Source organism: Mesocricetus auratus, unplaced genomic scaffold, assembly GCF_017639785.1.
Source record: "Mesocricetus auratus isolate SY011 unplaced genomic scaffold, BCM_Maur_2.0 Super-Scaffold_100714, whole genome shotgun sequence".
Classification (NCBI taxonomy): domain Eukaryota; kingdom Metazoa; phylum Chordata; class Mammalia; order Rodentia; family Cricetidae; genus Mesocricetus; species Mesocricetus auratus.
In genome coordinates, this window is record NW_024429270.1 from 752,226 (window position 1) to 776,351 (window position 24,126).

The 24,126-nt window shown below is 54.4% G+C and overlaps 2 protein-coding genes across 5 annotated transcripts in view; one reads left to right on the forward strand and one right to left on the reverse strand.

The window, feature by feature from the left end:
* Positions 1-15,873, reverse strand: Ccdc102a (coiled-coil domain containing 102A). Its single transcript, XM_005078622.4, is given in 10 exon segments — positions 1-519; positions 2,648-2,751; positions 3,308-3,478; positions 5,024-5,233; positions 5,572-5,688; positions 7,312-7,420; positions 9,431-9,657; positions 10,986-11,414; positions 11,416-11,713; positions 15,726-15,873. Coding segments are annotated over 9 exon segments (1,650 nt in total). The 5' UTR covers positions 11,569-11,713; positions 15,726-15,873; the 3' UTR covers positions 1-389.
* The window catches only part of Adgrg5 (adhesion G protein-coupled receptor G5), a 27,214-nt gene continuing 16,763 nt past the window's right edge, over positions 13,676-24,126 (forward strand). Inside the window, exons 1-3 of one of the 4 annotated variants that reach the window (XM_040740775.1) lie at positions 13,676-14,041; positions 21,038-21,092; positions 22,626-22,726. The gene's annotated coding sequence lies outside the window, so the exon portion shown is untranslated. Of the gene's footprint in view, positions 14,042-20,903; positions 21,093-22,625; positions 22,727-24,126 lie in introns of those variants that run through there. The other 3 variants (XM_040740776.1, XM_021232149.2, XM_013119465.3) reach the window with 3 other exon arrangements.

Sequence of the window (24,126 nt, forward strand, 5' to 3'; positions counted from 1 at the left end):
TGAGAGCTTGAACTCCATTTATTACGAAAGTCTGAGTTCATGGTATCTTATTATGAACAGCCCCTGCCAGACCGCCAGGCCTCCCTCAACATGTTCCATCCCTGCATGAAGTCCTGTGCAGATGGGGCCTTAAGAACTGGGTCCTGTGTTTATAAAATCCAGTGGGTCCAAGCAACCCTGGGCACATACACAGACACACATCCAACAGGCTTCCCATCAGTGGGGTGTGAGTAGGTAAGAGCGCAGCCTTCCTGGGAGAGGAGGAAGTGGTGCTCAACCGTGGGACCCAAGGGAGCGCAGAGAGCACGGAGAGCGGCACAATTTGGTTTGAGTGGATGCTCAGCTGGGCATCCGTAGCTTCAGGCCAGTCCTCTTCTGCCCCAGACGTTCTAGGCCACCTGGATTTGCAGGTCCTCATCCTCATCTAGGTCGCTGGCTCCATCTCCGGCTTCCTCGGTGCCAAATCGAGTACTACGGATCTTCCCAAAAAGGGGGGCATTTTGCTGTTGCCTGCGGAGCCTGAGGGGTGGGGGTGACAGGTCAGAGCAGGAACCATAGTGCATCTGTGCTGGTAGCTACACCAGCAGCAACGCACCGAGACAATGTGCTCATACGGGGGGGGGGGGGGGGATGCTATTGCCACTCCAACTTATACAAGGGAACTGAAAGTCACTGGGACAGGACACAGTGGGGTTTCACTCTGAGCTTCAGTGCCAGCTCTGGTGGGGATGGCAGACTTGAGAGGTGACTGAGATGAGGTTGGTTCCTCACAGGGACGCAAGAGACCAAGGAATAGGGTGTGGAGCACACTACGCTCCTAGTGTCTGCTGGGTCCTCGTTCCTCACATTACAATTTCCAAAGGCAAAAATGCGCAGGACAGACTTCGCCCATGCGACTAGGAGGAGGTGGTGGTGGAAACGCACTGCCCCCAACAAGGCAGTTGCTCCACGCATCTTACTGGAAGGCATGAATTATTAACGAGGCGGGGAGGGGAGAGTGCGGCTTCCATTACTGCAGTGATTTAGTGCTCTGTCCCGGACATTAAAGCAAGAAAAGTTACAAACTAGAATGAGGCAGCAATCCTGGGTGGCCCTGCCCGCCCCGACAGAGGTGCTGGGGAGGCTGCACAGAGCCAGCCTGCCCATTTTGGGAGTTTATGGCTCCCCAGGAATGTGGCTGAGACTTCTGGAAAGCCCCAGGCTGAGCAAGTGGTCTGTTGAGGGGGGCAGTGTACAGGGCACGCAGCAAGCCTTACTCAGATCAGTGCCTGGGCCCTGTATAAATTTCGGGTGTCACTCCAGGCTACAGGGAAACTGAGACTCTGTTGATTATGCCACATAATCGTGAGGCCTGGCTTCAAAGCCTCTCCCAACCACAAGCTCTCAGCACACGGTAGCATGGAGAAGATGATCAACAGCCCAGGAGATCCCACCAGGCCAGCCACTACTGGGCAGGGTTTTCCTCTGCCTTCCAGCTCTGAGGGGAGAGCTTGTCCCTTCTTTGCCTCACAGCAGGCTCTGGACATAGTATCTATCTAGCTCACGCCTCGGTCCCCTTCCAGGAGAGACAATGAGAGTGGCCAATCAGTGAAATCGTGACTCAGCATCTCCCACAATTCCCAGGTGGCCCAGGCTAGTCTCCAATTCACTATGTAGCTGAGGATGACCTTGAACTTCTGATTTGCCTCTACCTCCTGAGTGCCAGCATCACACCCATGTAACCCCATGTTCCAGTTTATGTGGTGCTGGGAATCAAATGTAGGTGTAGAATATTTGCAGCAAGCTACGGAGCTACATCTCCAGTCAGGTGCGAATGACGTCACAGCATCTGTTGGTTCGGGTCCTTTTTGAGATTCAAAAAGCTCTCTTCACTGTCGCAGCGACAGATGTCCATTTACAGAGGGGAGAGCTGACCCGCCAAGGTTCAGTGTCCTCAGGTTACCTGGTCCTGCCCCTACCCAACTATGCTGGCTGCAGGCCCGGGTCCCTCCACCCACAGGTGGGGAGGACGGTATGGGCGTGGCCACAATGGCCACACACTCTTGTGGTTTCCCAGCTATGACTCTGGAGTGCTCTGTCTGAAGCACTTTGACACGTCTAGGTGGTCTCAGAAGTGGGAAATGTATGGAGGAGGCAGGATTTAGAGTTGGCACAGTGGGGTGGGGACAGGAGAGGTGGCGGTGTGCCAGGCGGGTGGATCTAAGTACCTGTCCGCTCCCTCCGGGGTCTGAGGGTTCCTGCTATAGCCGAGGGACTGACCTGTCACTCTCTGCCATTCCCTGCTCTTCAACATTTCATATTCCTACTGACCCTGGGGTCACCCATCCCCAAGGCCCCAGGGGATGGTGCTGCTTCTTGCTAAGGACTCCCAGCATCCCTGGGCCGGCCCAGAGCCCGGCCTCCTTGGCAGCCCTCCACATACTCACACCACCAGCCAGCCCACCCGAAGGAGACAATTCCAGACAGCTGGGCTGTCTTCCTGCAGCCGCTCCCCACCAGCTTCCTGGCCCTGGCCCTTCCTGTTCGGAGGAGACAGGATTCGGGCCCCAGGAGCTCTTCCTTCTTGGTCTTCCCTCTGGCTCTCTTGAGAGTTCTTGCCCTCGCTCTGTGTACTTAGGGTCCTCCCCGAGCAGGGCACCCTGCCCACCTGGACTGCAGGTGCTCCAGCTGCACCTGGAGGTTCTCGCTCTGCTCTGTCTGCTCGTCCAGTGACCGCTGCAGCTTCCGCGCCTGGTTGTGGGCCTCATCCAGCTGGGATGAGCAGGGCAGAGAACAGGAGGGTCAGCTTGGGCAGAGGCTGCCTGGCTCAGCCACGTCCCCTGCTCTGCTCTGGAAGTGTGCCCAGTCTCCCGCTCCTGTCCCTGAGGCTCCTGGGGGCCACCACTTCCATTCCATTCTCCAGCCCTGTAGGCCACCCCCACTCCCCCGCCTCCAAATCGACCCCACATGCATCCATCTATCTACCCAGCACCTGCCCAACTGCCCGGTCCCATTTCCTCTCCTCCATGCTCGCCTGCTTCTCATCCAATGCCCTTCCTTCCCTGTCCCCTCACCTGCCCGGTCACCAATCTGTTTGCACACCCATCACCTACCAGCCCCTGCTGCTCCAGCTCATTCAGCCACTTTGCTCTCCGTCCTCTGTGCACGTGGAATCCTCCGCCTTCTATCTCGCCATCTCGCTAGCTCGTTTACCTCAGCCCCTCTCCTTCCCCTCCATCTGTTGTCACCTGCTCACTGCCTCGGGTGCCATGCCCCGGCAGCACAGGCGGGCTTATGGCCCGCTCCTCTCGGGCCTGTTGGTACTTGCCTCATCCTCGGCCTGGGCCAGCTCTTTCTTGAGCTCCTCCACCCGCAGCCGTAGCTTCTTGACCTCCGTCTCGTGCTGTTCCACACGCCGATTGGCGTGTGCCAGCTCCGCCACCTTCTCCTGAAACTGCTTCTTGAGCTTGCCATGCAAGTGCTTTAGGTCTGCCAGCTCCTGCAGGGGCGGGAAGGCGTGGGTCACAGGCTCGCTCAGGGAGGCCCCCCCGCACAGTCAGCTAGGAGACCCTGGCGAGTCCTCTCCAGGGATGTCAGCCTTGCTGTTGAAGGTTCAAGCGTAGTAGTGATCAGCGGGGGGGGACCTGGCAGGGCCACCTTTGAGGTGAGAAGACGGGGCGTGTGGCTCCACGTGGCCGTATAATTGTCCTGGGCCAGGAAGGCGTCCAGTGGGCTGTGGATCCGAGGGAGCAATGAGGTCTACAGTCTTTGGCGACAAGCACGCGGTATGAAACTTCTAAGTCTGGGGATGAGTTAGTCGGTGGGTTGAGTGTGTGGTGCAGGAAGAGAGCCGATATCAAAGTGGGACAGCCAGGAAAAGAGATGGCCACCCTGCTCATTTCCCATCGACAGAGGGGGCAGCCCTGGCTTTACTTTTTCCGCCAGCAGTTAGTTCCAGCAGGGTCTGGCTGTCTGTCATCCCTTGCAGCCATGGGAACCGCAGTGGCTCCCCACCTTCCGTTCGGCAGCTGCCCACCCTACCTCTACTTACTGCTCTCAACACAGCCCACGGTTCCTGCTGCTTCTACCTGGGCCCCCTGTCACACCCATCCAGAGTCCTCATTTTGTCTATGACTCCCCAGTTCTCACCCTACCCTCTGGAAAGGGTAAACTTTCCTGGAGACTCAGCCCAAAGCCACTGCCCCCAGGAAGCCTTTTCAGGACTAGGCCTAACCGTATGCGATGGAGAGGGCAATCCGTCCCTCCAAGTCATCAGATTCATGGACTAGGGAGACAGACCTGTCTGCTCATTGCTGTCACTATCACACAGTAGGTGCTCAGAGCATGCAGCTACTATCATTACCAACTGCTTCATCTTATAGTAATTGCTTAATAAATGCAATTAGAGGTTGAGTATCTTTTACTTGAAAGTGCCTAGGCTCAAAAGTGGTTTGGTTTTCTTTTTTTTTTTTTTTAAATGGAGTCTCATGTAGTCCAGGCTGGCACTGAATTTGCCTTGTGGGCAAGGATGACTTTGAACTTCTGATCCTCCTGCCTCTATCTCCTGGGTGCTGGGACTATAGATGTGTGACATCACGCCGTGTCACATGGTGCTGGGGAAGGGAACCAGGGCTCTGTGCATACTTGGCAAGAACTCTACCAAATTTTGTCTTCAGCCTAGATTCCAGAAGCTTTGGGCTTTCGAGGTACTCACATATATATCATGAGATCTCTTGGGGACAGGACCTGGGTCTAAACATAGAATCCATTAGTTTCACGTATGTCATTAGGGTCTGACTGCAATTTCCTTTAACTTTTTATTTGCCCTCGCATTTTGACTGGGACTTACCACACCTAAGTGTGGTATTTCTCTGCTCTTTTAAGGCATCATGTTGATGCTCAAAGCTGGGGAATCGGTAGCCTTTTGGATGTCTGATTTGGGGATCAAGGAGGCTCAGCCTATACTGCCGTTACCCACATGCAGGATACACAACAGCGTGTTGGTTAGCTGGATGGGGACCGTGGGGATGACTCCCTGTCCCACCTTGTTCTTCTCGAAGAGAGCGGCCTGGCTGGCCCTCAGGTCACAGTCCAGGGCACTGGCATTCTGCCGCCGCCTGCGAGCCAGGGCCTCCTCCAGGTCTCCAACCTGAGCACGCAGCTTCTTGTTCTCCCTCTCCAGACCCAACTTCTCCGTCTCCAGCCTCTCTCTGCGGCCCCACTCAGCTGCATTCTCTGCCTGAAGCCTTTCCATCTGCAACAGTGAGGGATGCAGTCAGACTCCTGGGGGACAGGGGTGGAGAGACGAGCTACACGTACCCCCGCCCCATCCTGAAGCCAAAAATGGCACCAGGAAGCAGATCCAGCTGCAGCGGCTATAATTATGCTGTTTTTTTAAAATGGTGTTCAGGATGTGGGGGTGCTTCTGGGTTTTGTGTGGGAAAGGGGGTGCCTCCTGTAGGCTAAGTCCCTGGAGTGGGGCTGCCCCCCCCAGCACAGCCCAGGCTTCTGTTTTTTTCCCACTGGCTGCTCAATGGATCCCCCGAATCCCTGAGCCCCCGGCATGGCCCCTCTCTCCTTCCAGACACTCACCTCACCCCTCAGCTCAGCCATCTTGCGATCCATGCTGGAGCGTGCACCCAGCTCATCCTCCAGGTCTTCAGACATGCGGCCCAATTCATCCTGGTGTGTTTCCTTTAGGATGCTGAGCTGCAGAGACATCACCCAGCCTGGTCACCAGGGCCACCAGGATACACCCCAGAGGCAGTGCTCGAGGTGAGCACCGGCCAGGGTAAAGGGGCCCCAGGGACCCAGAGTAGGCTGAGTCTGGCCACTCTGGGCTTCACACATCTGTCACCTCCTACCTCACCACAATCTGGCCACACATGAGGGTCGGCTCGCTGTCCACCATGGGAATCAAGAGTGAACTTTAACAAAGTCAGTTTGCCCTCCCACCCCCACACTAAAGCCCTTGGAGGGTTTCTTGGTGTCTTTAGACAGAACCCAACGCTTGCATTCCTCAAAGTCCTGCAACATCCTGCTCCAGAGTGCTCCTCCCATCCACCTGGCCTCATCTCACTGCCCACAAGACGGCAAGCCTAGAGGGCAGAGCGTGCCTGCCTTCCCCATGGCTCTCAACACACACCGGAGGCCCTAAACACCAGTGTGTATGTGCAGACATAAGAACTGCTGTGGGCGGTGCTTCTCCAAGCTGCTGCTCCACACAGGCACACAGTGAGCCTCTAAGACAATGCCGCGGAAGGAAGCCAGGCAGAAGAGGATTTTCTGCTCAACTGTACATGGGTGCTCCTTTAGTGTCCCTCCAGCAAACTATACTTGGGAGTCTGAACAGTGTGGGTCCAGGTTCCTGAACCCCAAGAGAAGGGGACTCAAGCAGGCAGGGAGGGGTCTAGGGCTCTTTTGGGAGCTTGAAGAGATAGATTCCCAGGGAAGATGGGGTCTGGGCAATTTTCCTATGCACGTCTCTAGTCTTTGACCTCTGTGATCCCAGAGGATCTGGCGAGGCATTCCCAAGACGGCTGCGCCCCCTGGTGGCCATGCCCAATCTGTACAAGCGGCAGATGTGGCAGCCGACCCCTCAACCTTCATGGCCTCACACTAAGATCTAATTTGAGGACGCAGATCCTTTAACGGCATGAGGTTTCAGTTTCCCTTGACTTACGTTAGATAGATGTCGCATATGACACCTGAAATGTGTCCCACCTCTGACAGGATTCTCCAGTCACACTAGCCATCTCTGTGTCCAGCAGACATCAGGTGTCTGCCTATTCCAGGACTGCTGCTGAGCAACCCTATCGTCTCAAGATGATTTCATCTGGCCCCTTAGGACTCACTTTAAACAGCATCTTGAAGGGAGTGGAGCAGAGATGTGGAGACAGGGCCATCCTCCTGTCTCAGTGCTGGGATTACAGGTGTGACCTGCCCCATCCGGCATGGATGTCATCTTATAGAGACCCTTTTCAGCCTATCACCTCACCTCCTTCATGCTGTTCCTCCCCCCCTTTTCCCGAGACAGGGTTTCTCTGTGTAGCTGTGGCTGCCTTGGAACGCGCTCTGTAGACCAGGCTGGCATCCCTCTGCCTCCACCTCCCGGGTGCTGGGACTAAAGGCGTGCACCACCACCAAGCTCCTCGGGCTGTTCTGATGCCTTCTCAACACACAGACCTTCCCTGCTAGGCTACCATCGTCTCCCCGCCTGCCCTGCTCCTCAGAACCACGGCTGAGTAAGGGATTCCACCCCAACGGGGCTCCTAGGTTGGAACTCCCCAGCGCGCAGCTGCCACCGGCGGGAGGGCCCCAGCCCAGCCTCACCTGCTTGAGCATCTCCTGCTTGGTCTTGCTCAGCTCCTCGTACTTGATCTTCCACTGGCTAAGCTCCCCCTCCAGCTTCTCGATGCTCCTGCTCAGAGCCAGTTTATCCCTGGGGAGGGGACAGGCAAGCACACACACTCCATCAGACTCCTTTTGTCTTGACCCCATGTTTCAGGGGGTACAACAGCTTGATCTTGTTGTTTGAACAGCAGACTGTATTCTCCCACATTCTGTGTCTAGAAATCTAAGAGGTATGTGGGCGGGGAGGCGGTCAGAAGGAACTCATTTCATCCGTCCCCAGCTTCTGTCAGCTACTGACCCTTTTGGCTTTCCTTAGCCAAAGGTGCAATGACACCCATAGAAGTATCGCCCCAACTCACCCCAGGGCGTGCCTTCTTCCTCCCTCCCCTCCCCTACCCAGCCCACTGAACCCCAGGCTTTAATACATGCCAGGTAAGCGCTCTACCACTAAGCCAAGGCACTCTTCTCAAGCTCTTACACTGATTTTTTTAAAAAGTAAAATCGTATGTGTGAACCAAGTACGTAATCTATATGCTTATTCCCTGGTTACCAGAGCTGCAGAATACTCATGAACATCAGGTCATACCCTCTCAATGCCATCATCCAAGTCACCGATGACCTCCATGTTCTAAACCCATTGGTCAGCTAAGTGCTCAGCCCAGCCACCCATCCTCCTGTTAACAGTCTCTCTTGTTTCCTTCTCCCCGAAAATGGTTCCCCTCCCTTTCCCTACTCCTTCCTCTCGTCAGACTCTGAACCTGACAGAGCCAGGGCTCCTGCCATTACCTCCTCCTCCACCATCCACGACCCATTCTCAGATTCCGGGATTCCAAGGCCACCTGTTCATTGATGACCCCTGCCTTTTCTCCTCTAGCCCAGACTTGTCTGAGTCTCCAGACCCATCCACTCACCAACTGTTACCTTCCTGCGCCAAACACAACTCCTCTAAAACAGAACTCTCCAACTTCCTTTCCCATCCCTGCTTTCCCTGAGCCTGCTTCCCTCTTTGCCATCAGAAGTAAGCGTGAGGCCACCATAGGCTACACAGGGAGCTCACGGTCAGCCTGGGTTCACATACTAAAGGTCCGCTTTGTTTTAAAAACAAAGGATGAGGGATGCAGAGATAAAAGTATTTGCTGCTTGCCGGATGGTGGTGGCGCACGCCTTTAATCCCAGCACTCGGGAGGCAGAGGCAGGTGGATCTCTGTGCGTTCGCGGCCAGGCTGGACCGATAGCCCCCGAAACAATACAGAAAAACCCTGTCTCGTAAAAACCAAAAAAAAAAAAAAAAAAAAAAAGTATTTGCTGCTCTTATGGAGGACCCAGGCTTGGTTCCCAGAATCCACAATGGCAGTTTACAAACATCTATAACCCAGTTCCAGGGGACCCAATCCTCTCTCTGGCCCTCATGGGCACCAGACATTCACATGGTACACATACATACATACATACATACATACATACATACATACATACATACCACTCACACACATAATTTGATTTTTGAGACAAAGTTTCTCTATGTAGCCCTGGCTGTCCTGGAACTCACTCTGTGGACCAGACTGGTCTCAAACTCACAGAGATCCGCCTGCCTCTGCCTCCTTGGTATTGGGATTAAAAGTGTGTGCTGCTGCCATCGCCAAAACTACCCAGCCAAGCAGGCACACATAAAAATAAAATAAAAAAATTAAAAATCTTTATAAAAACAAAAAAGACACTGTAGTGGGTTCACTGCTCTAAAATCTTTTTTTTTTTTTTTGGTTTTTCGAGACAGGGTTTCTCTGTGGCTTTGGAGGCTGTCCTGGAACTCACTTTGTAGACCAGGCTGGCCTCGAACTCACAGAGATCCGCCTGCCTCTGCCTCCCGAGTGCTGGGATTAAAGGTGTGCGCCACCAATGCCTGGCGCTGCTCTAAAATCTTAGATTGTGTGTTTGGGGTTTTAGCTCAAAAGACAAAACCAAACCAAAACAAAAACCCAACCCCTCCAAAACCAAACCGCAATCCACTGAAAGTCAAAGTAAAATATGAACTTGTGCCCCGGCTCACCTGGGATTCTGGGGCGCCCAGCCCCCGGCCCCACTTCTCCCCAGGACTCACTCTCGTTCCTTGAGCAGCACCTTCTGGGACTCATCCAGCCGAAGTCGCAGGGCAGTCAGCTTGGAGGCATCTTCCTCTGTGCTGGCTGGGTCTTCCCAGGGCAGGGGGCGGCGATCCTGGCGGCCTGAACTGGCTCGAGAGCCCCCCGCTGCCACGCTGCAGGCATCCCAGCAGCCCTCAGGCTCCTCTGGTCTGCTCTTCAGCAGGCTCTCAACCAGGTCCAGCTCCTGTGGGAACCAAGGTAGGGATTGCACCTTGGCCTTGCCCTCACCGCCATCCTCATGGCCATCTCAGGCCCTGCTCTGGAATGAGCCTGCTAAGTGACCTGGGTCAGGTGACACAGTGCCTCTTGGCCCTGGTTTCTTTTGCTGCTGATTACTTCACTCTCCTCCTCAGACCTCTCCCTTCACATCCTGGAAGTACACTGCCAGCCACCAGGGTCTCCTATATCCCGGGAGGGCTCCCAGTCACCCCACGTGTGCAAACATTGGGTGAACTAGTTGGAACAGATGCCAAAGCAGGCATTCCTCCTACGGCTTAGGATTCCAATTCAGGGGCAAACACTGGGAAACTTGTGGCTCAGAGGATGTGTGGAGGACTGACCGCTTACCCTCCTGACCTCAGGTGGTCCTGACAGGACACTCTGGTTGCCACCTGGGACAGATGGAAACACCAGAAAGGACGATCACAGAATATGGAGTCTGGGCTGGTATGCAAACTCAGACTGCGGACCTGGGACTCCCTAAATAAACTGTTGCTGGAGACTCCGGGGCTGTGACAACAACCAAACAAGAAGACACGAGGCCCTGGAACCTAAATTACAGATGTCTTCAAATACCAGGCCACAGGGAGAGGGCTAGGCCAGATAGGAGGTGTCAGCTGAGAGTCTAATCGCTAGCATCTGGTCTCCTGGGCCCCAAAGCCCAGAGCTTGCCTGTGTGGCCTGCCCCACACCACCATCCTGCCCCAGCCACACTAAATGTTACCACTCACCACCCATGCAAACCCAGCAGCTGGAGAAGCAACGCAGACCTTGATTCTGAACCTCCCTGTCTCAGGGCTGCTGCAGGGACTAAGTAGACAATGTTTCTAAAGACTGGGAGTGGTGGGTACAGCTACCACGGCTCCCCAGGCTCGGCAGGCCTCCAGCTGAACCAGCTTTTGCAACGACTGTGGATCGAGGCACTTGCCACAGCTGATTTGTATGCCTCCTCTCAGTCTCAGCTTAACTAACTTCCTCAGGGAAAGCCTTTCTGACGCCCCTCCCAAAGGCCTGGCTAGGGGACCATAGAGCCAGTTCCCTAAGCTAAGTCCACGGATCTCTCCTGTGCTTGGTGTGGAAGATTCTTTGTCTCTGATGACTTCTAAGGTGGGAGGTGGACAGACCACCAGAACTTGGATATCTCCAATGCAAGGTGATCTTTACCTGCCCTCTCCACCACCTCACTAGAGACCAGATCCTTACTAGCTTTTTTTTTTTTTTTTTCACTGCTCCCTCCCATCTGTGTCTCTGTGCAAGCCTGGCCCGAATGCCAAGCTGTGTAGCTGGGCGCACCTGGCTGCCAGGCGGCCTCTCCGCCCCGATGTCGCGCACAGGCTCATGCTCTCGCTCTGGCTCCGGGCCGTCGTGTGTCTTGTCCACCGCTCCGCGCGCTCCCCGCAGCCGGGCCAGCTCGCGTCCGCGCGCCTCGCACTCGCCCTGAGCCTCCTGGCGCTCGCGGCGCGCGCCCGCCAACTCCTTGGTGAGTGTCTCCAGGCGCTGGCGCAGCTGGCGCACCTCCTCGCGCGCACGGTTGCGTTCGGCGCGCACCTTGCTCCACTTCTCGCGCCAGTTCGCCGTGCAGTCGGACCACCAGCGCATTGTTTTTTCCATTTGCGCGGCTCGCGCGCGCGCTTCCTCCAGCTCCCGCAATCGCAACTCCTCGCGGCTTTCCCAGTCGCCGTCGGCCAGCAGAGCGGGCGCGGGCAGGGGTAGCGCGGGGGGGCGGCCCCGGTGACGGCGTGCCGCTGGGCGGCGTGGGTGGCAGCGAGTCGGCAGGGCCCATGCGATCGGGGGATGGGCTGCCCAGGATGGTAAGGAGGCTGCTCTTGGACAGCTGCGGGGATTCGGCCAGCCGCGGGCTCGGGCCGTGGCTCATAGTGAGGCTGGGCAGGCCCTGGGTGCGAACTCGCCTAGGCTCAAGGACGACGCCAGGGACGAGAGACCTACATGATACCACTGTGTGTGATGGACTCCGGGACCCACTTATCCCTCGGATACCTGTCTGGGACGGCTCTTCAGACCTGTGGGAGAAGACAACTATTATTGGGCTGTGACCACCACTGACAGTCACCCCAGCCAGCCAGCCCCTACGCATGTTCAGGGGACTAATGGGACAGTACTGGCAGAAGCAGGAAGGGGGAGGTGTGTCCCAGGGTGGCCCCAAGGAGGCCAGCAGGGGCCTTCAGCTACTTTCTCCCTGGCTCCAACTCCCCTCTTCCCTTCAAGGCGGCTGATCCGAACACTTGGTTTTTTGTGTCTGTGCTTCATGGAAGCAGCAGGCCCTTTCCGGGCTTCTTCTTCTTTTTTTTTTTTTTTGGTTTTTCGAGACAGGGTTTCTCTGTGGCTTTGGAGGCTGTCCTGGAACTAGCTCTTGTAGACCAGGCTGGCCTCGAACTCACAGAGATCCGCCTGCCTCTGCCTCCCAAGTGCTGGGATTAAAGGCACGCTCCACCAACGCCCGGCTGGCCTTTCCGGGCTTCTGCTCCTCCGCCTGTACTATGGAAGCGGGATGCAGAGTAAGGAAGTCCAGGATACCTTCATCGGGGCGTGCTTCAGGTTCACCTGGAGCCTTGCTTAATAAACAATCTGCAGTCCCACGGCCCGGGGTGTTTGGCAGGTATACAGCAGAGGCTACATTTCAGAAGTCCACGTGTGGGGCATGTGAGTATTCAAGTAGCCTCTGAGCAGGCTCAAGACTCCGAGTCTCCCCAGCTTCTCCATGGAAGGCCATTAACAAGCGCCCTACTACTGAGCCCGTGTCACCCTTGTTGCTTACAGTTCCATACATATCTCAACCCCAAAGACACTGTGTGGACAGTCACCAGACAGCCACAAGGCCCAGGATCTAGTTCCTGATAGGCAGTGCGCCCTTTCTGACTCAGTGTCTCGGCCTGCGTGATGAGTTGCTAGCCTTGGCGCCCACAAGCATCTCGACATTTCTGCATACGCAGACACATCTGGGAACATGCGAGCAATCCCACCCACACAAAACGGGTAAACGACACATACAGTCAGAGATGGACCTAGGGGCACACAGCCAGACAAACAGATACAGATACACTTGTATACAGGCACCAGCACACTAACGGGCCCCCAAACATACACTCCTAAGAGAATTCTGAGCACACACACTCCTCCCCCTTCCCCAATTTCCTGGCCCAGTTCCATCAGAACAGCCCTAAAAGAAACAATACGAGCATCTGCAGGGGAGAGGAGAGAAGGGGGATTGGCAGGAAGCCCAAGCACCAGTCCTACGGTACAAGTGTGGCAGTGGCTGCCGCCGGCCGCCACACCCACTGCCTCGGAGCTGCCAGGCCTGGCATAGGGCTCTGCTTGGCTTTGAGAGGGCTCCAACTGGCTCCTTGCAGAAATTCTGAGCCCATGGCCCAGGAACAGGGCAGACATCATGTAGGCCCCTAATGGCTTCCAGGCCGGGGCCTCCAAAGTCAGCTCTGGCCCCTCTGGCATGTAGGGGTGGGGGGAAGGGAGGAACAGTGGGGCAGGGAGGCTCTGAACACCTTCTGCCTTTCTCCTCAGGCCCAGAACAGGTATGCACATGCATGGGGGAAGAGGAGGGACATGTCCACCCCACCCCCACAAGCACACCTGTGCAGACCCCCGTGCAGCTGGCCTCTGCCTAGCAACGCAGCCCACCCTACTCACATAACAGCCTTGCAAAGACTCAAGTATCTGTGGTAACCCAGGTGCACACAGGCCCTGCTCATGCCTGGGACTCCCATAGCCCGCCTTCCACTCTGTAGAGGAACCCTGTGCTGCTTCAGCTTGTAAGGCCGGCCCTGCACACAGCACTTGCCTAAGAGTTGGAGGACGCAGAGTTGCATCTGAGCCGAGCAGCAGAGCTGAGCAGGTCTCAGAGCTCCTGGACCCCTGCCTGGTCCAGGAAACAAGGACACTTTGACTGGACACCCATTACAGGCTACAGATTCAGCACTGCCCGTAGAAAGTGACCAGGGTCTTCTTTTGTTCACAGACTCACTGGGAACGCCTCTCCCTCTTCCTGTCTACAGTTGTAAACTCCTACATCTCCTTCGAGACCTGCCCGCACCAGCTCCTCGCCTGAGAAGACCTTTCTAACCTCATGCCAGTTTTTCTAAACACCAGCCCCTCCTGTTTTGGGGGAATGAACCTACTGTGAAGCTCCCAAAGGCTTCTTGGTCTTGTTGGCTATCTGAACAGGGCCGAGCCAGCGCGGATGCTGTGTGAATGTTTACCAAGACCATGGAACATGGGCAAAGCTCCTACTAGGGGTCTCCCTGTGGTCAGACCGTTTGGGAGAGTTGTGTCATCCTAAAAGTCAGAAGCCGGGTTTCAGCCTGGAGCTGATACAGGTGGGTATCTAAGTGGTCAGACATCTGAGCTCTTGCCTGAGGCGGTCTCTCAGACTGGGGGTTGATAGTCAGCTTTGTATTCTGTCCTCAGTGTTTGATTGGTCCCTCAGCATCCGTGGAGAGGAATGAGCAACTCTAAGACCTGGATGGGGGCCAGCTGTGGGGAGGGGTAACCCGGGATCTCTACAACTCAGATTCCTCCTATGTCCTCTTAGAATCATTCAGGTGGACTCTGGGCTAAGCCCAGGGCCACAGGCCTGGCTGTGGGTAGGGATTAGAGCCCAGTAGGAAACCACAGGGGGACTGCCTTATTGGATAAGTGCAGGGCCCAAGGCTGGTCAGCCCGCAGACTATGGGCATCGGTTCCTCTGACCACGGATACTTCGAGAGCCCAGCATACAGCTGCTGGACCTCCAGGAGAGAAACGCAGGAGTGTGCCTGAGGGAGGAAAGCTAGGTCTCCATGCTGGAACAGAACCCAGGTATCCCTATATTGAACTAAGGAGTCACAAAAATACCCTAGTCACAGATTCCAACTCTTTCCCTTACAGCTGGGTCAACTGGGGCCTAGATGGACAGCCACTTGCCTGCCATGGCACAGCATGCTGGCAGTAAACAGGGCTAAAGAGTGGAATTGGATGCCTCTGAGGCTGGGTCATGACTACCTGAAGAGCACCGTGCTCCTGGGAGGCCTATTGGGGGTATCGTCAGACATTAGGTCCACCAAACAAATGCGGCTTGGATAAAGGAAAGTGGACGCCTTCCTGGGCACCGACTCCGGCGCCAGGACTCTTGGGATCGCACATTCGCATAGAACAGACGTTAATCCTAGCTTTCCTATTGCCATGCTGACTGCTATGCCCTGTGGTATGTGCAAGTCCCTGGTCTCTGGGCCTGTTTCCCTATGTATAGAATCGAGAGGCACCAACAAGATTCTTAATACCTCCAGCAGGTAAGCAGACTCTGTGCCAATAACAACCAATCCAAGTCCCACGAAAGCTCAGGGCACCGGCCGAATAAGGGACATATCTCACTTACACAGACTGAAGCTCCGGGATGGGGAAGAGGCTTGCAGACTTCACCCCAGCACTACCAGGGAGGCGGGCTGCTGAGAGCTCTCTCTTAGCACCCAGCTCCACCTGTCCCCATTACTTCCCGAAGTTAGTTTTCTGTTTTCCAGGGCCCAGTGCACCCTCAGTCCTTACTTGGTGGCCCCTTCGTGGGCCACCAGCCCCGCTCCCCCTAGTGGCTGGCGGAGTGCGGGGGTCGGGTCCTGCAGCGCGGTCCCGCCCACCCCACCGCTTGGCTTCCATTGGCAGCGCCGAGGGTCTGGGCGTGAAGCCGTGCTCTGATTGGCCAGTGACACCCGTCCGTCCGGCACTCGCCATGGTGACCACGTTGGGTCCCCCGGGAAGAGTTCCACATTCCGCCCCCGCCCGCCGCCCAGTCGGCATTCCACGGGCGCCCCCTCCCCCACTGTCCCGCCGCGGGACCCGGTCTCTGCCGGGGAGGGGAAGGGTCTGGAGACCCCAAGCGGGGACTAGAAAGTTGGGCTCAGAGTTTGGGGTTCGTCGGCCCCGCCCCGGCTCCTGTCCCCGCTGCAGAGTTCTTCCCGCGCGTGAGAGGCTCCGGGCCGCAGCAAATCCCCGGCCGCGGTGACCTCCCGCCTCGCGATCCCCGCTCACCTCGGGCCGGGGCCGGGATTCCGGACGTCCGAGATGCCGTGCAGGGTGGAGAGGGCGCGGGGCTGGCTGCTGCGGCCGTCCGGAGGCCGGGGGAGGGCCGCCGAGTCTCCTCCTCCCGCCGGGGGAGGGGAAGGGGAGCGGGCGGGGGCCCCGCGTGGGGCGCGGCCTGCGGCGGGCTGGGGCCAGGCCGCGAGACCCCCGCCGGTTCGCCTAACGTGGGGTCTCCCTCGCGGGTGGCGCGACCTCGGTTTTCCCGCCAACCACGGACTGGAGTGGGTACCACGGGCCCACGTGGAGCGTCACCACGTCCTCCGGTTAGCTGCACTCTTCCCAGTGCCAGCCTTGTCACCGACTGGACCTGGGCCAAGGAGTCCATGTCCTCAACGGGGCCTCAATTTCCCTTATTTGTACAACCAAAGCGTTCTCAGGCCTATAACGGAGCGTGATGGGGACCTACCCACACTGGAGTTTTTTCCCCCTCTGGTGTGTGATGGTGCTTGGCAGACCTACTCCCTTGTGCACAGTCCTTTTGGGGCTACCTTTCTCCTGGGGGTAGGGTGTCTGTCGTCTTGTCAAGGGAAGAGGAAGATCGGAATGGTGTCTCCACACCACATCCTACTGCGAGGTCGGTCAGCTAGGCTGCACTGACTGTTCTCGAGAAAAGATAAAGATTATGAAGACAAGTTATATCTTTTGATTAGGAATGTTTCAATTCTAATTATGGTCATGTGCTTAGTAGTTTGTGAAGAATGAATCAAGTACCGAGAGGTGAAAACTTTTTTTTCATACGAAGTTGAGCAGTAGCATCCTTCCTACCTGATTTACTGTAAGATTTTTTTTTTTTTTTTACAAAAAACATCAGGGCTAGCCAGGCCCATGGTGGATACCTTTAATCCCAACACTTGGGATCTATAATCCCAGCATTTGGGAGGCAGAGGCAGGCAGGTCTCTTGAGTTCGATGCCAGCCTGTACTACTTACAGAATGAGTTACAATGGGCTGGAGAGATGGCGCAGCCGTTAAAGGCTAGGCTCACAACCAGAATGAGTTACAATACAGCAAGCAAGGGCTACTGTAGAGAAACCGGGTCTTACAAGACAAAAAGAAAAAAGAAAAACGAACAAACAAGGGCTCCCTTGGAAACGGGTCACTTTGAATCTTTCCCCCCTCTAAGAGCACCATGTGTGTATGTGTGTGTGTGTGTGTGTGTGTGTGTGTGAGACAGACAGAGAGAGAGAGAGAGAGAGAGAGAGAGAGAGAGAGAGAGAGAGAGAGAGAGAGAGAGAGAGAGAGAGAGAGAGAGAGAAGAGGGTTCAGAGCCCCTGAAACTGGAGTTACGGATAGTTGTGATCTACCACGTGAATGCTGGGAAGGAAACTGGGGCCCTCTGAGTTAGCACCAAGTGCTCTGAACTCCACGCTGTCTCTTCAGGCCCCCACTCGGAGTCTCCTGAGAGCTCGGCACTTCTCTTTGAAGTCAGCCACTTCCCCCCTCTGTGGTCTTCTGCTCCCTTTTCTGCCTGGCCTCCACCAATTTCGTGAAATCCCACAGATTTTGCAAGTTCTATAGTTTCGCTTTTCGTTTGCTGCGTGGGTAGTGGATGGTGGATGGTGGATGCTGACAGCTGCTCTGATCTGTGCGAGAGTGTTTGGGTGGGCATGCTCGAGTTTTGTTAGCATTTGCAGATGACCAGCTTGCAGGCGCTCCAGTGGCTGCTTCCTGTTCAGGGGCAACTTGCAGGATTCACACATTGAGAACTCAGGACAAAGATGTCTTCCTTTTAGAGCTGGGGAAATGAAAGTTCAGATTGGCTTTTGGCTCAGATGGGATCTCACAGCAGTGAGCTGTTCCAGTAAGACAGGATGTCCCAGCGGTGACAGCCCCGAGATCTTTCCCTAGTGTTTGGAGTTGGTAAAGGGTAGGAAGTCAGGCTGATGGTGTACTTAGCCTCTGGCTGTACACCTCCCAGGTGTGTATGTACATACGTACGTACGTACGTACGCACATACGTGTGTGTGTGTGTGTGTGTGTGTGTGTTGTATACGTATTTTTGCATAGGGTGTGTGAAGGGAACCACTCACTCAGAAACCTAGTACTTGCTAGCCGTAGGCTAGACAGCTTCCATCAGTTACCTAGCTGCACAGCTATCCTGTGTACTGGGTATCATTACCAACATGTCATGGTGAAACCAGTTAATATTGGAAAACCACTGGTTGGCTTAAATTCACTCTGGGAAGTCTCAGAGCCCATATCTCTCAGTCTGATCACTGTCACTTCTCCAGGCCCCCCTGGTGAAATGCTAATCTGGTTTTAGCTTCCCTCACCGGTAGACAGGGCATGGGGTTCTGTCTTCAGACTCAAGATACTGGAGGGTGATTGTGGCCTATACTAGTATGTACCTTCTATACCCCTGCTGTTATCTTTGCTGTCAACATATTGAAGTTTTTGAGTCACATTACTTTTTAGAATGTATATATCTACACACACACACACACACACACACACACACACACACACACACACACACACACACACACACACACGGTGTTTCAAGACAGGGTTTCTATGTAACATTACTGGCTGTCCTGAAACTCGCTCTGTAGACCAGGCTGGCCTTGAACTCAGAGATCCACCTGTCTCTGCCCCCCAAATGCTGGGATTAAAGGTGTGCATCACCACTGCCTGGCCGTGGCTGAATCTTGATGGTGTGCATTGTGGAATTAACCTGTTGGAGAAGGACACACACTGTGTGACCCTGGCTATGAGATCCTTACAGCTGCTGCACTAATAGACGCACATTAGAAGAGTACTTGCCAGGCCTTTGGGTCTGAATGGGGTGTTACATTTGAGAAAATCAAAAAAGTTTGGTCATAGACAGTGGTGATGGCTGTACAACAGTGTGTGTGTATACTTCATGTTGCAGAACTCAATACCTATAAATGAATAAAATAACAAATTTTGTGATATATTCATATGTTGCCACAGTTAAAATTTTAAGATTTTTTTTTTGAGACAAGCACTCATGTGTCTGGGGCTGGCCTTGAACTGAATGGCCTCCTGTGGAGCCCTCCTGAATGCGGGGGTTACAGGACTGTGCCCACCACCAGGCTCAGCTCAGGTATCTTGCTTTTTGTGTGTAATGAAAGAATGAAGAGTGGGGAGTGGGGGCATATGTTTGGGTTAGAAAGCCTAAGCCCAGCCGGGCGGTGGTGGCGCATGCCTTTAATCCTAGCACTCGGGAGGTAGAGGCAGGCGGATCTCTGTGAGTTCGAGGCTGGGATGGACCGAGAGCCTCCAAAACAATACAGAGAAACCCTGTCTCGTAAAACCATAAAAGAAAAAAACAGAAAGCCTAAGCCCTGCCAGGCACAGAGGCAGCCTCAGCCACTCCAGAGGGATGACCAGAGCCCAGAATTCCTAGACTGTATTCTGCTATGCTGGTTTGATGTCCCCACCAAGTGCTGCATCAATATGGCTACATCAGAAAGAGGCTAAAGACATTTTGTCTCTAATTGGAGGTTTCTGGTTGCCATCAAGAATGGGGAAGACAGGGTGTAAATGACTCATGGCGTTACCCACATGCTCTCAGTCCTCACAGAGCCCCTGTGGGGAGACCCTTGTCAAGGGATGGCGATGATCTCATTCCCACCTGAAGAAGGCACTGATTTGTCTCTTCATGCTGTTGACTCCATAATGTCTTTTGGGGAGCAGGAGTGAAGTTGGGGGACTATGCTAAGTCCATGTGTGTCACAGCTGGTGCAGAGCAGACATGGGCACTAATGTGGCTGGCAGGTAGAGCCAGGTAGGAATTGGCTGGAGGGTAGATCATGAAGGCACTAGGAAGCCATTTCTGGCATCTGAACATGAGAGTGTCTGAAGGTGAGTTCTAAGGTGTTGTACGCAGGGGTTACTGGCATCCCAAGCTGAGGCAAGAACAGTGAGGTAGGAAACAGAGGGAACTGGGGGCCTGGGGATCAGAGCTCTACCTAGGCCTTCCGTGCAGCTGCTCACTGGGGGGCAGGAAGGAGCTGGCAGTTCCTTTCAGGCCTAGAGGAGCAAGGAGACCACTGATGTGAAAGGCCAGGAGGTGAATGTCTGGTTATAATGGTCAAAGGAAAACAAAAGCATGGGGGTAAGGGAGCTAGGGGTGTGGTTCAGGGTGGAGATACTTGCCATGGGTACACAATGCCCTGGAGTTGAGGCCAAGCGTCACAAAAGACAATAACAAGGAAAAAAACCCAACATCCCAAAAGGGCAAGTGCTTATCTAAGTCACCCAGTGGGAGTGTGGCCAAGGAGTTGAGACACAGTTGTACCAGGTTCCTGCAAAATCTCCCGTGGCATCTAGCGTGGCACCCCCTTTCCCTCTGAGCCCCTTGCAACCGATGTGAGCTTTCCTGAGCCAACACTGGAAGGAGCTGGTCTGAGTGGCAGAGGGGAGGGACACTGTGCTGGGACCTCCCTGCTTTGCCCCAACTCCCAGGAGTAGAAGGGCATGTTGTTGGGTTTGCCCCGGGAATTTGGACAGGCTGGGCAAGGGATGGCATCTGTGCTTTCCATCCGAGAATCACTTCCTCATGCTCTTTAGCGCTCTGTAGAGAGCGAGGCTGGTGTTACAGGGTGGGCTTGTGGGAGTTCTGGCTAAAGGGGAGGCTGGACAGCTTTGCCTCCCTTGCTGCTCTGGCCATACTTTCTGAGCTGGGTCCTTATCCTCTCTGGAGTGTCACCTGACTATCTGTGACACTTGCTGGTCTTACTGTGGACACATCCCCACCCAAAGATGCTCCTACTAGCATCTCCATCTAACAGAGGGGACACTGAAGCTCAGTCGGTTTAAAGACATCACCCCATTTCTCTTAACCCATGGAGATGGGGGACGGCTTGGAACTTGAACCTAGGCAGCATTTCCCAGCCCTTGCCTCGGGTCTCTGGATCAATCCTGTGGATGGTCAAGTCAGTCAGAGGCCATTTCCCCTACCTACAAATGGGGAAACTGAGACTCGAGGAGCTGTAGTTTGCCCAAGGGTGCAGAGCTACCAGCATCTTGAACCCTGCACGGTACCATGCTGCCGTTCCTGACACTCTTTGGGGGTGTGTGCCCCGCCCCCTGGAAGTGAAGGAGGGGCCCCAGAGTGAGATCAAGGAGACCTTGGTCTGGCCGGCAGCTCAGAGGAAGCAGAGGCCAACAACACGAAAGAAGAAGTGAGGCAGGGGCACAGGGTGAAGTGAGACCAGAGAGGCCAGGAGACAAGGGTGCTGAGGGGGACAGAAGCCACAGCTCTCAGCTCCTCCCAGCTTCCTTTTCTCCCTGCAGACGCTGGAGGACCGCATTGAGGCAGCATCGAGGACGGGCTGCAGCAGCTTCACAGGTTAGTCCCTTAGGACCCCTCCGCCTCCCTCCCTGTGGTCCCCACACACAGACCCCACAGTCCCCTTCCCAGGCGTTACAGGCCTCATGGAATCCTAGGAGCATTGAGCTAGAGACCCACTTCCTTCCAGTTCCAAAGTCACCGTTGATTTCAGTGGCTGCTGAAGTCAAGGCATGGTTATGTTTTGGGGCCTAGCTTTCCTGGACCCCAGTTTGTCATACACAGAATGGGGTGAGTCCTGTCACCGAGTCTTGAGTGGTAGAGTGTGGGCTGTTAGAGGCTCTGCACGCACAGAGCCTGTGCCCAGCAAATGGGAACTGGTGAGTTGCTGAGCAGCCTGGATGCAGTGTCTCGGAGGCAGTGCCTGCAGACAAGCTGGGTCCTGTGGCGGCAGTGCCTGCAGACAAGCTGGGTCCTGTGGCTGTCCTTGCTCACTTGTGACACAGGCCCGTAGTGGCGTCTCTCTGGGCTGTGATTTGCTGACCCCACTGGTCCATTCCTTCCCAGAAGCAGCTAGAAGAAGCCAGGGGCAGGGTCCCCACCTGTGGTTGGCAGCGGTAGCCATTCGAGGGATCATGTGTGCACAGGAGCATTGTACTAGGCATGTCCTGCTGCTGCTGGGGTACGTGATCTGTTCTGGGGAGAAAACAGGGACTCCCCAGCCTCATGCGTAGATGCATGCAAGCTTACGCCCTTTGGTTAGAGGACTAGACCTATGTTAAGGCAGGGTCTGATTCCCACAAGTAAGGATTCCAGAAGGGGATGTTTGAGGTCTTCCTGGGAAATTGGCCTCTTTGGCCCCATTTTACATGAGAAAACTGGAAGGTCAGTGAGGCCAAGTTCTTAACCCAGTGTCACACAGCCTGGGCACTGGACAGTGGAACTATGTATTAAATCCAGTTTTCTAAGCTCTTTCCTTTGTTCATATATATCTTACTCTCCCCGTTGACCTAAAATAGTGTTCTTGTCTACTGCCATTCGGCTCTCCAGCCACCTTTGGGAAGCTACTGCTGGTGCTGGCTTATAATTTGGAGCTCAGGTTTGGTTTCCTAGCTTGGTGACAGGGCTGCTGTTAAACCCCAGCAAACCTGCTTTTGTGGTGTTATGTTGTCTTGCAGTCTCCTGGGACCATCTGGGAAGTCAGGAAAGGGATTCCTGTTTCCCCCCGGGGGGGGGGTCAAGTGATGAGCTGCAGGGTGGAAACCTGCTGGCTGAGGGGACAGGGTGGTCCTGCTAAGCTGGGACAGGAAGGGTACCTGGAGATTGCAGGCAGAAGTAAAGGTAGTGGTTTGCTCCTGGGAGTGAGGTAGAAACTGCAGATTCTGTCTGTTTGGGGGTGGGAGGGACTTCTTCGGCCTTGATTTTTATAGTTAGATGTGGAGCAAGGCTGCTCCTCTCTCTGCTTGGGAACGGCATGGCAAAGGCCTGGGAATCAAGTCTTAGGGCCCAGACCCTTGAGGTCAAATTGTCTGCCTACTGGGTTTCAGTTTCTCCACGGATAGTTCCATCAGCTGAGCTCTTCTGCACTACCAGGTCCTGGCCACCTCACTGGAAACAGTTCATGTTATCCCTTCCAAAGCCTCCTCCGTCTTCCTAACGCTTGCCCCACATCCCTTCTCTGAGATCTCAAGGAGGTAAGTGAATCATGCAACCAACAGCCCAGCTCCATTCCTCTCTTAAACCAGCTTATATATTAACATTGTATTAGGAAAAGCTGTAGCCTAGAGAAGTAGCTCCGTTTCTGGGGTGCTTTGCTGAGCATGCGCAGAGGCCTGGGTTTGATTCCCAGCTCCACAGAAGACCAGGTGTAGTGGTGCATGCCCGTGATCTCAGAACTTGGGAAGTGGAGGCAGGAGATTACTAAGACTGAGACCAGCCTGTTACATAGTGAATTTGAGGCTAGCCCAGGTTACGCAGTGTGACCCTGCCTCAAAACCCAAACCAAAACAAATCAAAAGATTAAAAATGATGCGTCTGCATCACAAAATAAAGGATCATGTGATGTTAAAAAATGTCAAAGTAGGAACTATTTGTGTTCATGGAATAGACAAGGGCTGATTTTCCTACCATGTACAAATGGTGAACCTGCACACGTTGGAAGTGATGCACACAGTGACAACTGTTTTTTGTTTCTTGCAGCACTGGGGATGGGACCCAGGGCCTGGTCATGCTCAGCAAGCACTCTGCCAACGGGCAACACTACAGCCTGGCTGCTTGTTTGTAAGCGCAAAAGACTAGAACTGGCCAGAGGGCTTAGAATCCCTGCCCATTAAATGCTATTAACAGAGGACTGTGAGAGAAATCCTGACTCATCCCTAAGATAACATTAGCACAAGCAGTTGAAGAGGTGGCATCCCTGGATACAGCTGTAGCAGACTCTCCCAGATGTGTTTTCAAGAGAAAAAGTCTAAGGCAGAACAGTACGGCCCAGGCTCCACTCTGTGTATTAAACGGGAGAAGTCTCATTTGTCTATATTTACATAAAGAAACATTAGAAACTGGCTTGAGCCAAGAAAGGGGGTATCCTGCAGGCCACTGACCCGGGACTGAGCAGCTGGGCTTGCAGACTGGAGGACTGCTTTGTATTTTATAGCTTTTTGTATTTATCTCTTTACTTACTGTTTATATTTGAAAGATGTAAATATCTAAGCTGTCCAAAACGTAAACAGAAATGGAGACATGCAAGTGTAGCATATGGGCAAGCCTTAGGAACATACATGAGGACAACAGAGAAGTGATGCTGTTCCCTCTCAGAGTCACGCTCTTACACGTGTAAGAAATGAGACTTGTTTTTGCGAGGATTGGATTACATTGTTTTACAGCCTTAGACTATTTTATTTTATGTGTATGGACGTTTGCCTGCGTTTATGTCTATGCACCACTTGTGAGCCTGGTGTCGGGGGAGGTCAGAAGAGGGTGCTGGATCCCTTGGGACCAGAGTTCCAGGTGGCTGTGGGCTGCCATGTGCCCTCTGGAACATCAGTCAGCGCTCCTATCGGCTTGACTGCTTGTCTCTTCAGGCTCCAGTTTTTAC